The 13,021-nt window shown below is 34.4% G+C and overlaps 1 protein-coding gene across 2 annotated transcripts in view; it reads left to right on the forward strand.

Moving 5' to 3' along the window:
- The window catches only part of WDSUB1 (WD repeat, sterile alpha motif and U-box domain containing 1), a 64,746-nt gene that overhangs the window by 19,493 nt on the left and 32,232 nt on the right, over positions 1-13,021 (forward strand). For both annotated transcript variants that reach the window (XM_081582834.1, XM_081582835.1), the window contains exons 6-9: positions 7,067-7,100; positions 8,392-8,432; positions 8,513-8,619; positions 9,569-9,745. In XM_081582834.1, coding sequence (XP_081438960.1) covers positions 7,067-7,100; positions 8,392-8,432; positions 8,513-8,619; positions 9,569-9,745 — 359 coding nt within the window. The remainder of the gene's footprint in view (positions 1-7,066; positions 7,101-8,391; positions 8,433-8,512; positions 8,620-9,568; positions 9,746-13,021) is intronic.

Below are 13,021 nucleotides of genomic sequence, written 5' to 3' on the forward strand. Positions count from 1 at the left end.
ATGTTTCTTGGCTGTGGAAAATGGGTGAAGTAAAGACATTGAATCATCGTTTAGGACAGTAGTTCTCATTGCTTTTTGGTCTTGGGATTCCTTGACACTCCTCAGTTATCGAGGACTTCTCCAAAGAGCTTTTACTCAACATGTAAGGGCTACGTATATTGCTATTTACAGAAAATAAAGCTAAGGAGATTCTAAAACATTTTTAATTTATTTAAAAACAAGAATAATAAACTCATTGCATATTAACAGATCATTTTCCTTAGGAGAAATAAAACCAAACATAGAAAAGTGGCATTCTTTTACATTTACGAATATCTCTTTGATATCGGATTAGTGGAAAGTACGTAGATTCTCATATCTGTTTCACACATTTCATTAGCTCTCAGGGCTATGATGCAATCATATGTCATCAAGCAAAATATGTAGGAACTTTTTCTCTCCATCTTCCTCCACATCTCTCCTCTGTTAATTTTCCTCTAGCCCCTTAGCAGAATTTGTATTTTGTTTCCTGCTTACTTCTCTTGATCCAGCCAGATAAAATTAATATTTTATGAATTAGCTTCTATTCCAGCAGGAAGAGTCTGTCTTTGTAATCCAAATAGAGGCTGCCTCTTTCCAAAAATTTCTGTTCTAGTAGTTAGGATTCTTTGCAAATCAGTTTGAGAATGGCCATCATTGTTGAAAGTTGAGTTCAAAAAATAACACCCTTTTTTCTTCTTGAGCTGAAAACTAATAAGAGAGAAATACTGGGTAGACACACTTCCTGGTGGCTTCCCCGGTGGCTCAGATGGTAAAGCGTCTGCCTGCAGTTCAGGAGACCCGGGTTCAATCCCTGGGTTGGGAAGATCCCCTGGAGAAGGAAATGGCAATCCACTCCAGTTCCCTTGCCTGGAAAATCCCATGGACTGAGGAGCCTAGTAGGCTACAGTCCACGGGGTCGCAAAGAGTTGGACACAATTGAGTGACTTCACTTTCACTTTTTCTTCTTGAGTTGAAAACTAATAAATGCTGGGTAGACACACTAGGTAACAGGACTGTAGAACTGCAGTCAACTTGCTTACCTGCTCTTGGGTGGCATGTACCACCTCAGACTTGCCCTGCAAGGGCAGATCGGAAAAAAAGAAAATCCAGGAGAGGCTGAGCCACATGGCCCAGTGTCTTCCCCAGACTTTACAGTCACATGTCATTCCTTTTCTGCTAAGCAAAGAAAGGAGAATACAGACCAGGAATCTTATTCCTGAAAGAGTGGCAAGTAAATGTTCCCCTAGTCTCAGCAAGATGCTTATTTATGGTTTTGTCTTTTATAAATGTAGACAACAGAGCTTTATTGTTATAAATTAGTAGTAGCTTAACAACCACCCTCTCTCACTCAGCAATGACTATCATGAGAAGGCTTAAGGTCCCCTTTCCAAAACTCAAATTGTCATTTATTTCTCTGTACTCTCTACAACATTGTTAACAAAACTGTTGAACAAGTTAGTTAGCTAGACAGAGTCCATGTTAGAGTTTGTTTATCATGAGGGTTATCAGATATTACATGACTTGAAAAACAGATGTCTTATGAAAACTGTAGTGAAATCTGAATAACCATGCCATCTATTTTATAAGTTTTTAGGCTAAAATTGTCAAGGTGTGTACTCAATATGGATCAATTTTAATTTTAATACATTCATAGGAGATGATCTAGGAAGTGTAAAATCCAGAAACATGGATACTGAATTTTAATCCCAGCCCTGCCATGTACTAGCAGTGCAACCTTGAACAAGTCTAATTCCATATCTTCTCTCACCTTCGTTTTTTAAATTATAAAATGGGGAAAATCAGAATACTTTCCTCAAAAGATTGTTATGAAGCTTAACTAAGAAAATGCAGGCAAAGCATTTATTACTTATGTTTGGGGCACAATAATTGCTCAGTCTAGGGATATTTAATATATGTTCCAATGATATTGTTGTTGTTCAGTTTCTAAGTCATGTCTGACTCTTGGTGACCCCATGGAATGCAGCTCGCCAAGCTTCCCTGCCCTTCACTATGTCCTGGAGCTTGCTCAAATTCATTTCCATTGTGTCAATGATGCCATCCAACCATCTCATCCTCTGTTGCCCCCTTCTCTTCCTGCCTTTAATCTTTCCCAGCATCAGGGACTTATCCAGCGAGTTGGCTTTTCACATCAGGTGGCCACAGTGTTGGAGCTTCAGCTTCAGTATCAGTCCTTCCAATGAATACTCAAAGTTGATCTCCTTTCTGTCCAAGGGACTCTCAAGAGTCTTCTCCAGCACCACAGTTTGAAAGCATCAGTTCTTTGGTGCTCAGCCTTGTTTATTGTCCAGCTGTTAAATCTGTACATGACTACTGGAAAAACCATAGCTTTGACTGTATGGAACTTTGTTGGCAAAATGATGTCTCTGTTTTTTTAATATGCTGTCTAGTTTGTCATAACTTTCATTCCAAGGAGCAAGCGTCTTTTAATTTCATGGCTGCAGTCACTGTTTGCAGTGACATTGGAGCCCCAAAAATAAAATCTGTCACTGTTTCCATTTGTTTCCCCATCTATTTGCCATGGAATGATGGGACTGGATGCCATGACTTTAGTTTTTTGAATGTTGAGTTTTAAGCCAACTCTTGCACTTTTATCAAGAGGCTGTTTAGTTTCTCTTTGCTCTTTGCCATTAGAGTGGTATCATTTGCATATCTGAGGTTGTTGATATTTCTCCCTGCAGTCTTGATTCCAGCATGTGATTCATCCAGGCTGGCATTTTGCCTGATGCACTCTGCATATAAGTTAAATAAGCAGGGTGACAATATACATCCTCTTTTCCCAATTATTTTTATGTATTATTTTTTTGTAATCCAGAGCATTGGGCATGTGTATAACACATAACGTTAGTTTACCCCCTGATTTTCTGACTTACGCTTTTTCTGGGTTAAGTTTTAGCTGTTGATCTATATTGAGGAGCATTATGAAACAGCTGTTTGAAACTTACCATGTTCATTCAGGATGAGTTGTTGGGGACTGTTTCATGGAATCATCTCTGTAAAGACCTTGGGGGAAATAATTCCTCTAGATGTCAGTCTGAACAACTGATATCCCTTTCCCGAGCATTGGGTTTGTGTTTCTATCTTAAATTGTGTAACAGATGGTATTTCCTTTTTTGAGTTGCTATTGAAGAAGCTCAGAAACAGATTTGCAGCCCTCTAATAGCAAAGTGGACTCTATGTTGTGACATATATTTTGAATACTAATCTTTTTTTTAAATATATATATTTTATTGAAGTATAGTTGACTTACAATGTTTCAGGTTCACAGCAAGGTGATTCAGTTATACAAAACACATAGTTTTGAAATTATTTTCCATCATAGGTTACTACAAGATATTGACTATAGTTCCCTATACTATACAGTAAATTTTTGTTACATATCTATTTTTAATTAGAAATCTACCATTCTATTCACACTAAGACAAGTGGAATCAAAATGGCATCATATTTTTAGTTAGGCAAAAATTCATAAGTTTTCTAAAATATTTATATTGTACATATTTATATATGTATACAAAAGCTTTTCTACTACACTTGATGAAGCCTTGAGAAAGAACATGAAAAAAAGAAATTGAGAACATAAACTAAATGAAATGAGAGCACTGAATATGAAATAGGAAAAGTGAAACAAACTAGATAAAAGTAAAAGATTATCATATAGTCCAGTTGTTTTTAAACATGACTCCTCATTAGAAACATCTGAAGCTTTGGAGAAAAAAAAGCAATACCTGAGCAATTGTATTTTTTAAAAAATTTCAAAATAATTCTAATATGCATCTGGATTTTAAAAAGTGATTACAGGTTTTACTATTAGATCCTAGCTTTGGTGAGATGGAGGTCTATTATTTTTCTGTTGACCAATAATGCTACAGTGGTATTAAGTGAGTAATAGTTACATAATCACAATAGTAAAAGATGTTTATCAGTTTTCACAAATCAATAGCCAGATAAAAGTTCAAAGTACAATTGCAAGCCATAATGGGAACATAATTAACTTAACTATATAAAATAATTACATACAATTCAGGGGGTCAGTGGTAAGTGTACATATATACACATGTTTCCAGCCAGCCAGCCAGTCTGTGTCTTTTGGTGCATTTAATCCATTTACATGTTAGATAATTATTGACATGTATGATCCTGTTACCATTTTCTTAATTGTTTTGGGTTTACTTTCTGTAGGTCTTTTCCTTCTCTTGTGTTTCCTGTCTAGAAAAGGTCCTTTATCATTTGTTGTAAAGCTAATTTGGTGGTGCTGAATTCTCTTAACTTTTGCTTGTCTGGAAAGCTTTTGATTTCTCCATCAAATCTGAGGAAGAGTCTTGCTGGGTAGAGTATTCTTGGTTGTAGGTTTTTCCCTTTCATCACTTTAAATATATCATGCCATTCCCTTCTGGGTTGTAGAGTTTCTGTTGAGAAATTAGCTGATAGGTTGATGGGAGTTCCCTTGTATGTTGTCATTTTTTCCCTTGTTGCTTTTAATATTTTCTCTCTTTAATTTTTGTCACTTTTATTACTATGTATCTCGGTGTATTCCTCCTTGGGTTTATCCTTCCTGGGACTCTCTGTCCTTCCTGGACTTCATTGACTACTTCCTTTCCCATGTTCAGGAAGTTTTCAGCTATTACCTCTTCAAATAATTCCTCACGTCCTTTCTTTCTCACTTCTCCTTCTGGGACCCCTATAATGCAAATGTTGGTGCACTTAGTGTTGTCCCAGAGGTCTCTTAGGCTGTCTTCATTTCTTTTCCTCCTTTTTTCTATGTTCTGTGACAGTGATTTCCACCATTATGTCCTCTAGATTATCTATCCTTTCTTCTGTCTCAGTTATTCTGCTGTTGATCCCTTTTAGTGATTCATATCTGTTTGTTTGTTCTTTAGTTTCTCTGGTACTCTTCTGTAAGCAGAGTTGAAGTTTTAGAGTGCCATAAAATGGTGGGAAAGGAGTAACAAAAGACTTGGCAACTAATGCATCCTTTATAAGGGAGAAAGTGGGGTCAAGGTGAGAGGGCAGATTGTGGTGGAATGTGAGTACTGAAAGAGTTTTATGTAGCAAAGGGGAAGAGTTGAATATAGCAGGCAGGATATATATAAACTGGGGCACCAAATATTTAGAGCATTTATTTGATATTGGTGCAGGTTCTATTCAGGGAATACTTTGAGGTTTTATATTTAGTAATTTCAAGGTATTTTGTGTCTGTTAATAGTGGTTATAATTATTTTCTTTGTCTTTGGAACCCAAATCTCAAAAACTGAAAACTATTTATTTTTCCTTAATAGTAATTTCCTTCCCTCCAAATCTAATCAGTTATCAAATTTCATTACCCCTCTTTTGAATAGGAGGTGAGTTTAAAATCCTCTTAGTCTCTAAGGGTCTACAGGTTTCTGCCCATAATCTCTATTCTTCTTGTTCATGTTCTGTAGACTCAAAGAGTTCTTCATGCTTGGCTTTTTGCTTCTCAGATTCATTTTTATACCTCATCAGCAAGTGAACCTGTTTCATTTTTATTGTGTCTGTCTTATCGGTTGCCTACAGGATCGTTTACTGATGATCTAGCTTCTCAAGTGATATATATCATTGCGATGAGTTAGTTTTAATTGCACTAGTGGTAATCTCAGAAAATAGAATTTCCTTTCTGTTTAAGGATGGTAAGAAGTAATAAAGTTTTCCCTAAGAATTTTCCCTAAGAATTCCCTAAGATATTCCAGTGATAATACCTTATACCATGAAGAAGTTAGGACTAAATAGAGCGTCTGTGGGGCTTCCCTGGTGCTAGTGGTAAAGAACCTGCCTGTAAGTGCAGCAAATATGAGAGACACAGGTTTGATCCCTGGCTTGGGAAGATCTCGTGGAGAAGGAAATGGCAACCCACTACAATATTCTTGCTGGAGAAGCCCATGGACAGAGGAGACTGACAGGCTATGGTCCATAGAGTCTCAAAGAGCTGGACGCAACTAAAGTGTCTTAGCTCACACACACACAAGAATGCATCTAAATCATGTCTGGCTATGCATATTAGCTGCTAATATTTTCATTGTTTTTTGGCTGTTTTTTGATTTAGCATTTAATGCTCTAATTCTTTTTTTTTTACCATCCAGAATGCATCTGTATGCTTCTCACTTGTGTTTCATTTTATGTTTGAACAAAGTCTAATTTCTATTTTGAACTTATGACAAAGATTCTCTTGTCAAAATCCATTACCAATGCTGTAGAGACTACTAAATAAGGAATTTTCAAAGAAATTTTAAGCCTTATAATAGGTGTGACTCCTATGGTCAGACTATAATCAGCTACTTTTAATAATAATAAAAGTACTGTTAAAATTGTACAGAGAGCAGTAACACTTGTTATGTTTTCTCACTTTGCAACATATGGTGGCATAACAGCTGTATCCAAAGGGGGGAAAACATCACGTACAAACACGTTTATCTGTTGTTTTTGATTATGTAATTTGTTAGGGTATTGCATTTTTCTTTGTATGATAATTTTTTTTCGCCACTAAAATAATCCTAAATAGTTGTTTTAATTTTTATAGCATTGAAAGAAATCATGTAGGGTCTAAATAAAGTTTAGAATTACAGTTTTAAAAAATGAGTCACATACATATTGACTAGTAATTAAGGCACAGCCATATCAATAATAAAGAACAATGCTATCCAGAATAAAAATCAAGTAGCAAGTGATAGGTTTCCCTTGTAGTGGTTTTTCCCTTTGAGTTATTAATGTCATAGAAAATTGTGTCTTATTTATTTGCTATAAATGCTTACTCTGTTTAGGGCTATATAGTATAAATAACATGTGCTGGTGTTTAATAAAGTTTATAATTTTCCAATAAATTTGGGATATGGTATATAGTTTTTTAAAATAAGTTTATACAATGAATGAAAATAGACTGCATTCTGAATGTGTGCATATCAAAATTTCAGCCTTTTCTTACAAAGTTATTAAAATGATTTAAATATACAAATACTGTACTTCGTTTTTATAGAACTTTTCACCCATGATCCTTTTTTTTTTTCCCTTAAAGATCAGTGGATAAGTCAGTTATAGTGTATGATACTGTAAGTACTTCACATCTTGTGTGATCTTTGTAAATTATGTTTGCTTGTTAGGCCGCTGAATTTCAAGTTGAGTTAGGCAGGATAAGGAAAATGTATATATATTTTTTTGTTTAGGGTGCCTCAAAAGATAATATGTACATTTTAGAAATGCTAAAATAGTTATGTAAGTAAGGAATTGGTTCTGGGTCAAGCCCTGAAATATTCCAATAATGGTTTTAAGATAGAAAGATATTTAATCTGATAAAAGAAAATACCAATTGAAGAGAACCAGTATCCAAAAAATCACTGAATCAGTTATTCTTAAACTCTTACACCAGGTTTTCATAACAACAAAGGATTATTTACTGGAGGGTAAGACTATACTTTTAGGTATCATTTCTCATAGTTCGTTACTATTTATTGGAAGGTTTTGGTAGGACATAGCTGAAAGCTGAAAGTGACCCACTGCTTTAGAGGTGCAGCTGGGTTTAGAGACTAGTATAAGGAAAAGTAGGTTATAATGGATTTGGAGAAATGCGACTTTTTGGTAGACGCATGTGACTAAAGACCGGGTGGAAGAAAATGAATGTTTAATAAATTGTGAAAATATTCTCCGAGAGAAATCAGTGTTGAGTGGACCCTTATAGTGGTTGAATTTAGGTTGTAGCTATGCCAGCAAATGAAATAGAGATGTAAATCATCAGAATGAGTGTGTGGCAAGTAAGGAAGCTAATAAGCTAGTTCTGCTCATGGAAATTCCAATCACTGAGAGTTCTGGCAGCAAATGGGAAAGAGTACTCAAACGAGGTGAAGTAGATCCTTACTATTTCTCAGAAAGTTTTCATGAAAAGTTTCACAGAAACAGCTAAAACATTAAATTTCCTCCATAAAATATGTATATGAGTCTCAGTTAAATACATCTAGATACTGGATGGCCAGCTAAGTGCACTCAGAATTGAAGTGATTAATTTCTATTCACTGGTCTACAGTGGGTACAAGTCAAATGCCGTAACAAAAATACAAATTATTTCATGGTTACTATTAGTTAAGACAAATCAGACAGGACTATATTAATCTAAAAAGTTTAGCAGACAGCAGTAGTAATAAATGAGAAAGAATAAAATAAGTACTTGATATTATTAGTTATAAATGCTATTCTCTATTTCATTGGATAAGTTTCAGCTTATATTAATGACTCAATAATATTGGAATACATAGAGTATATAAATCCTTCAGGTCAAGCAAGTCTTTGTTAGTAACTTTACTGTTGCCTGAGTAAATATACAGCTGTTTGTTCTGTTATTTTTTTCAGAATACTGAGAATATACTTCACACCCTGACTCAGCACACCAGGTCTGAACTTAACCTTGCTTTGTATTAATGTAATTAAAAAATTGGTCTAAGGATGTGTAATAGTTGTTTTTATTAACTAGGTATGTCACAACTTGTGCCTTTGCACCCAATATCCTTTTACTTGCTACTGGTTCAATGGACAAAACAGTGAACATCTGGCAATTTGACACGGAAACACTTTGCCAAGGTTAGTAAGGATATCATGTTTAACAACAACACCACCTTTCACCATTTCAATCAGAAATTTAGTAATTTTTTTGACAAAGTATTCATGTTGCTTTTTTCAATATAAAGCATACATCCAAAGTTAATATAACTTAAAAGTAATTTTAGAGAACCCAGTGTTAAAGTTAACCCAGTCATCTATGTTATAACTGTTGGTAAATGCTTTTGGGTGCACGCTCAGTTACATCATACCCCCCATAGTTTTGTAAGCTCTTTATTTATACTCTGTACTGATTTTTCAGATATTAATAAATATAGCCTAGGGCAAAATAGAAATGATTGTTTTATCTCAGTGGTTTCATTTTTAGTTCCATTAAGCAGTATTGACACAGTTTAGAAGTTTTATTTTTATCACTGTCAAAGTTAGCTAACTAGTGGTGCTGATATGCAGATGACAGATCAAATATAATACTTCTGATGCCAGTTTTATATAATGATAAACTTTTTCTGGAGTGAAAAAAGTTCCAAAAGAGTAGCATTTAATTAAATAATGCTTTAATTATATGTAGTATTTGATTTTAAAATTTTTTTTAAAAGATGTTCAAGTAGAAAACAGATTTAAGAACATTTTGTTTACTTTTTAGTACAAAGTGAGAATCTTTATATTGGGCTTCCCAGGTGGTGCTGGGATAAAGAACCCACCTGCCAATGCAGGAGACTTAAAAGAGATGTGGGTTCACTCCCTGGGTCTGGAAGGTCCCCTGGAGGAGCACATGGCAACCCACTCCAGTTGCCCAGAGAGTCCCTTGGACAGAGGAGCCTGGAGGACTACAGTCCATAGGGTTGCAAAGAGTTAGACATGACTGAAGCCATTTAGCACACACGCAGGAGAATGTTTATAAAGGATATACTTTTGCTTATTATTTCACTTACCTTTTTGTTTATGAGTGTTCTTTTGTTTGTTTTTTAAGCAAAGATCCCAGATCAACCAAACCAATTTACTGAAAATTGGTCCGAGGATGATGTCTTAAACTGGCTTTGTGCCGAAGGTTTAGAAGACCTCGTTGATACTTTCAAAATGAATAACATTGATGGAAGAGAATTGTTGAGTCTTACAAAAGAAAGTCTAGCTGATGATTTGAAAATAGGTAAGACTAGTGAAAGAAAGTCTTAAAAACAACTTTTAATAATTTACTATGAGATTGGTTTTAACTGCATTAATGGTTTCCTCTTAGTATTCTAGCACATTAGTTATTCTGGAATATGCTTTTGTATAAAGGAGAGTATGTTTTTAGTAGATTATGGAAAAGAAATGTTAGATACTATTTTTTGGGTAATTAAAGCCACCATGTAACTAATTTTTAAAATATATGTGGTTTTTAAGTTGCAATATAATTCACCCTTTTACAAGTGTACAGTAGTATAATAAGTGACTCTTAGTATACTAGTCACAGGTTTGTACAACCATTGCAACTAATTCCAGAACAATTTTACCACTTTAGAAAGAAGCCCCATGCCCATTAACAGTCATTCCTATTTCCTTTCTCTCTAGCTCCTGACAACCACTAATCTACTTTATATCTCTAAGGATTTGCCTATTCTTGACATTTCATATAATGTCAAGGCCTTCTGTGTCTGGCCTTTTTGCTTAGCATGTTCTCAAAGATTCATAAATGTTGTATATATTAGTACTTCATTTTTTATAGCTGAATAATATTTCATTATATGAGTTATCACCTTTTACTCATCCATTCATCAGTTGATTGAATTTAGATTGTTCTCATTTTTAAGATTTTTTTTAAATTATGCTACTTTGAACATTCATGTACAATTTTTATGTGGGCATCTATTTTCAGTTTTCTTGGATGATACTGATTTATATCCATAGAACTTAACCAGAAGAAGACATAGTCTTTTGTGATTGGGGGCTGGGAGTGAGTGTTATTAAATTTCATTGCTTAGAAAGAAAAGACCCTTACCAGCTAAACCCTCAGTGTGTATAACGGGCATTATTTGACTATATTAGTTTTAAAAACTCTGAAAAAGCATCTGACTCTTAAGATGACAAATTAAATACAGCTCCTGTACTCTCTTGTCTATCCCTCCCTCAGTCCTGGAAATGTTGTGTATTTGAGAATTGATGGAGTCTGGGTACAAATAGCATCAAAAATACAAAACTTGTTCGAGTGGAATTGGTGGGTCTTATGGTAGCTCTACGCTTGCATTTGAAGAACTGCCAAGATTATTTTCTAAAGCAACTGTGCCTTTTTTTTTTTTTTTAAGTAAACTCTTTAAAAAAAATTATTTTGGGCTGTGCTAGGTCTTTGTTGGCTGCACACAGGCTTTCCTAGTTGCACTGAGCAGGGACTACTCTCTAGTGGCAGTGCATGGGCTTCTCGTCGCAGTGGCTTCTCCTGTTGCAGAGGATGGGTTCTAGGGTACTCAGGCTTCAGTAGTTGTGGGACATGGGCTTAGTTGCCTTGTGGCATGTGGGATCTTCCCAGACCAGCAATCAAGCCATGTCCCCTGGGGATAGGCAGATTCTTAACTACCGGACCACAAGGAAGCCCCTCATTGTGGTTTTGATATGCATTTTTCTAATGTCTAGTGATGTTGAACAGTTTTCCATGTGCTTGTTACCCATTTATATATCAAATTGGAGATTATTGTCATGTTAAACAGTATTAATTCTTCTAATCCATAAGCATAGGATATTTTTCTGTTTATTCAGATCTTAATTTATTTCAAAAGTGCTTTGTAATTTTCAGTGTACAAGTCATTTTTTTAACTGAGTAATTCATTGGTTTTTCATATACTCATAGAATTGTATAACAGCCACTATATAATCTCAGAACATTTTTGTCTTCCCCAAAGAACCCCATTCATTTCTCATTCTACCCTTTTAGTAACCACTAATCTATCTCTTGTAGAAATAAGATTTATCAATTTTGGACATTTTTCTTAAGTGAAACCAAACAACATGTGGCCTTTTGTATCTGGTTTCTTTTATTTAACCTCAGGGTTTTTGTATGTACAAGTACTTCATTCCTTTTTATGGCTGAATAATATTCCATTGTATGACTGAAACACATTTTGTTTATTCATGCATCAATTGATGGACATTTGGGACATTTCTGTTTTTTGGCTGTTATCAATAATGTTGCTATGAATATGTATGTATGAGTTTTTGTGTGAGTGTCTTTTCATTTGCCTTGGGTATATGATTAAAATAATTTTTTTTTTACTATTTGAGGAACTGCCAGACTGTTTTCCAAAGCAGCTGTACTATTTTACATTCCCACAAGCAACATGTGAGGTTTCCAATTTCTTCACCTCTTTGTCAACACTGTTTTCTAGCTATCTTCTTGAGTATAGGTGTTTAATAGATGTGAAGTGGTATTTCATTGTGGTTTTGATTTGCATTTATCTAATGATATGGAGCATAGTTTCAAGTGCTTGTTGGTTGTATATCTTCTTTGGACTTTCCCCCTTTAAAATTGGTTTGTCTGCTTATTGTTGAATTGTAAGAGTTGTTCATGTGTTTTGAATACTACATCCTTATGAGAAACAGTTTGAAGTCTTAGTGTTGTGCTCTAATAGTGTCCCCAGACATTATTATCAGTATGCAATAGTAAAATCTTAAATTAATAAGTAAGCATAGGAAATAGGATGTCCATAGGGAATTTACTGTTAATGAAGAGTCAAATAACAAAAAAGTGTTGTTATAGAAAACCATTTTAAAGTATAGGTATATACGTTCATTACACAGTAATTATAGTATATGTACCTATTTAAATGTCTTGGAAGCTTATGATCTTTTAAAAAGTTAACAGAATGATAACTTTGTGAAAATATTTAGAATCAGATGGTTTTGTACTCAGACTATACTGTGAAAGTTGTTTTTGTATCTCTAGTAACTTATTTCCTTTATAATTTGTAATTTACTCTTTCTTCCTGAAAGTTCTGATGAATTTAGAATCTTCATTAGTTAACTTCTCATTCCTTTCTCACAGTAAAATTTAACAATACGTTATCACAGAGAAGCACATGACAATATAAAATAATAATTTTAGATTTCAACAAAGAATGTTTCAAAACATAAGAGAGCATAGTGAAAACAATTAATAGGAATAGAATTCTGTTCTGGGATAGCCAGATAAATAAAGTTTAAGAAATTCTTACAGGATTCAGTCAGTGGCCTGAAATAGTTTTTGAAAAGGTGAGTCTTGGGCTTAGTAGTTATGATAATTTTGAAGTTCAATTAAATAAGTTTTGTAACTATCAGGCTCAAGCTAAAATTGAAATATAATTTAATTTCTGTGGTCAAAAAGCTGAATTAGGCAGACCATTATTGTAAATGGAAACAAATGTTACATACTCTCTAGTAAGTAAGGAATTGGCTTTGTGTTTGTGTTTAAGATTTG

This window comes from Giraffa tippelskirchi, chromosome 3 (assembly GCF_054371585.1).
Source record: "Giraffa tippelskirchi isolate mGirTip1 chromosome 3, T2T-mGirTip1v1.2.pri, whole genome shotgun sequence".
In the NCBI taxonomy this organism is placed as follows: Eukaryota; Metazoa; Chordata; class Mammalia; order Artiodactyla; family Giraffidae; genus Giraffa; species Giraffa tippelskirchi.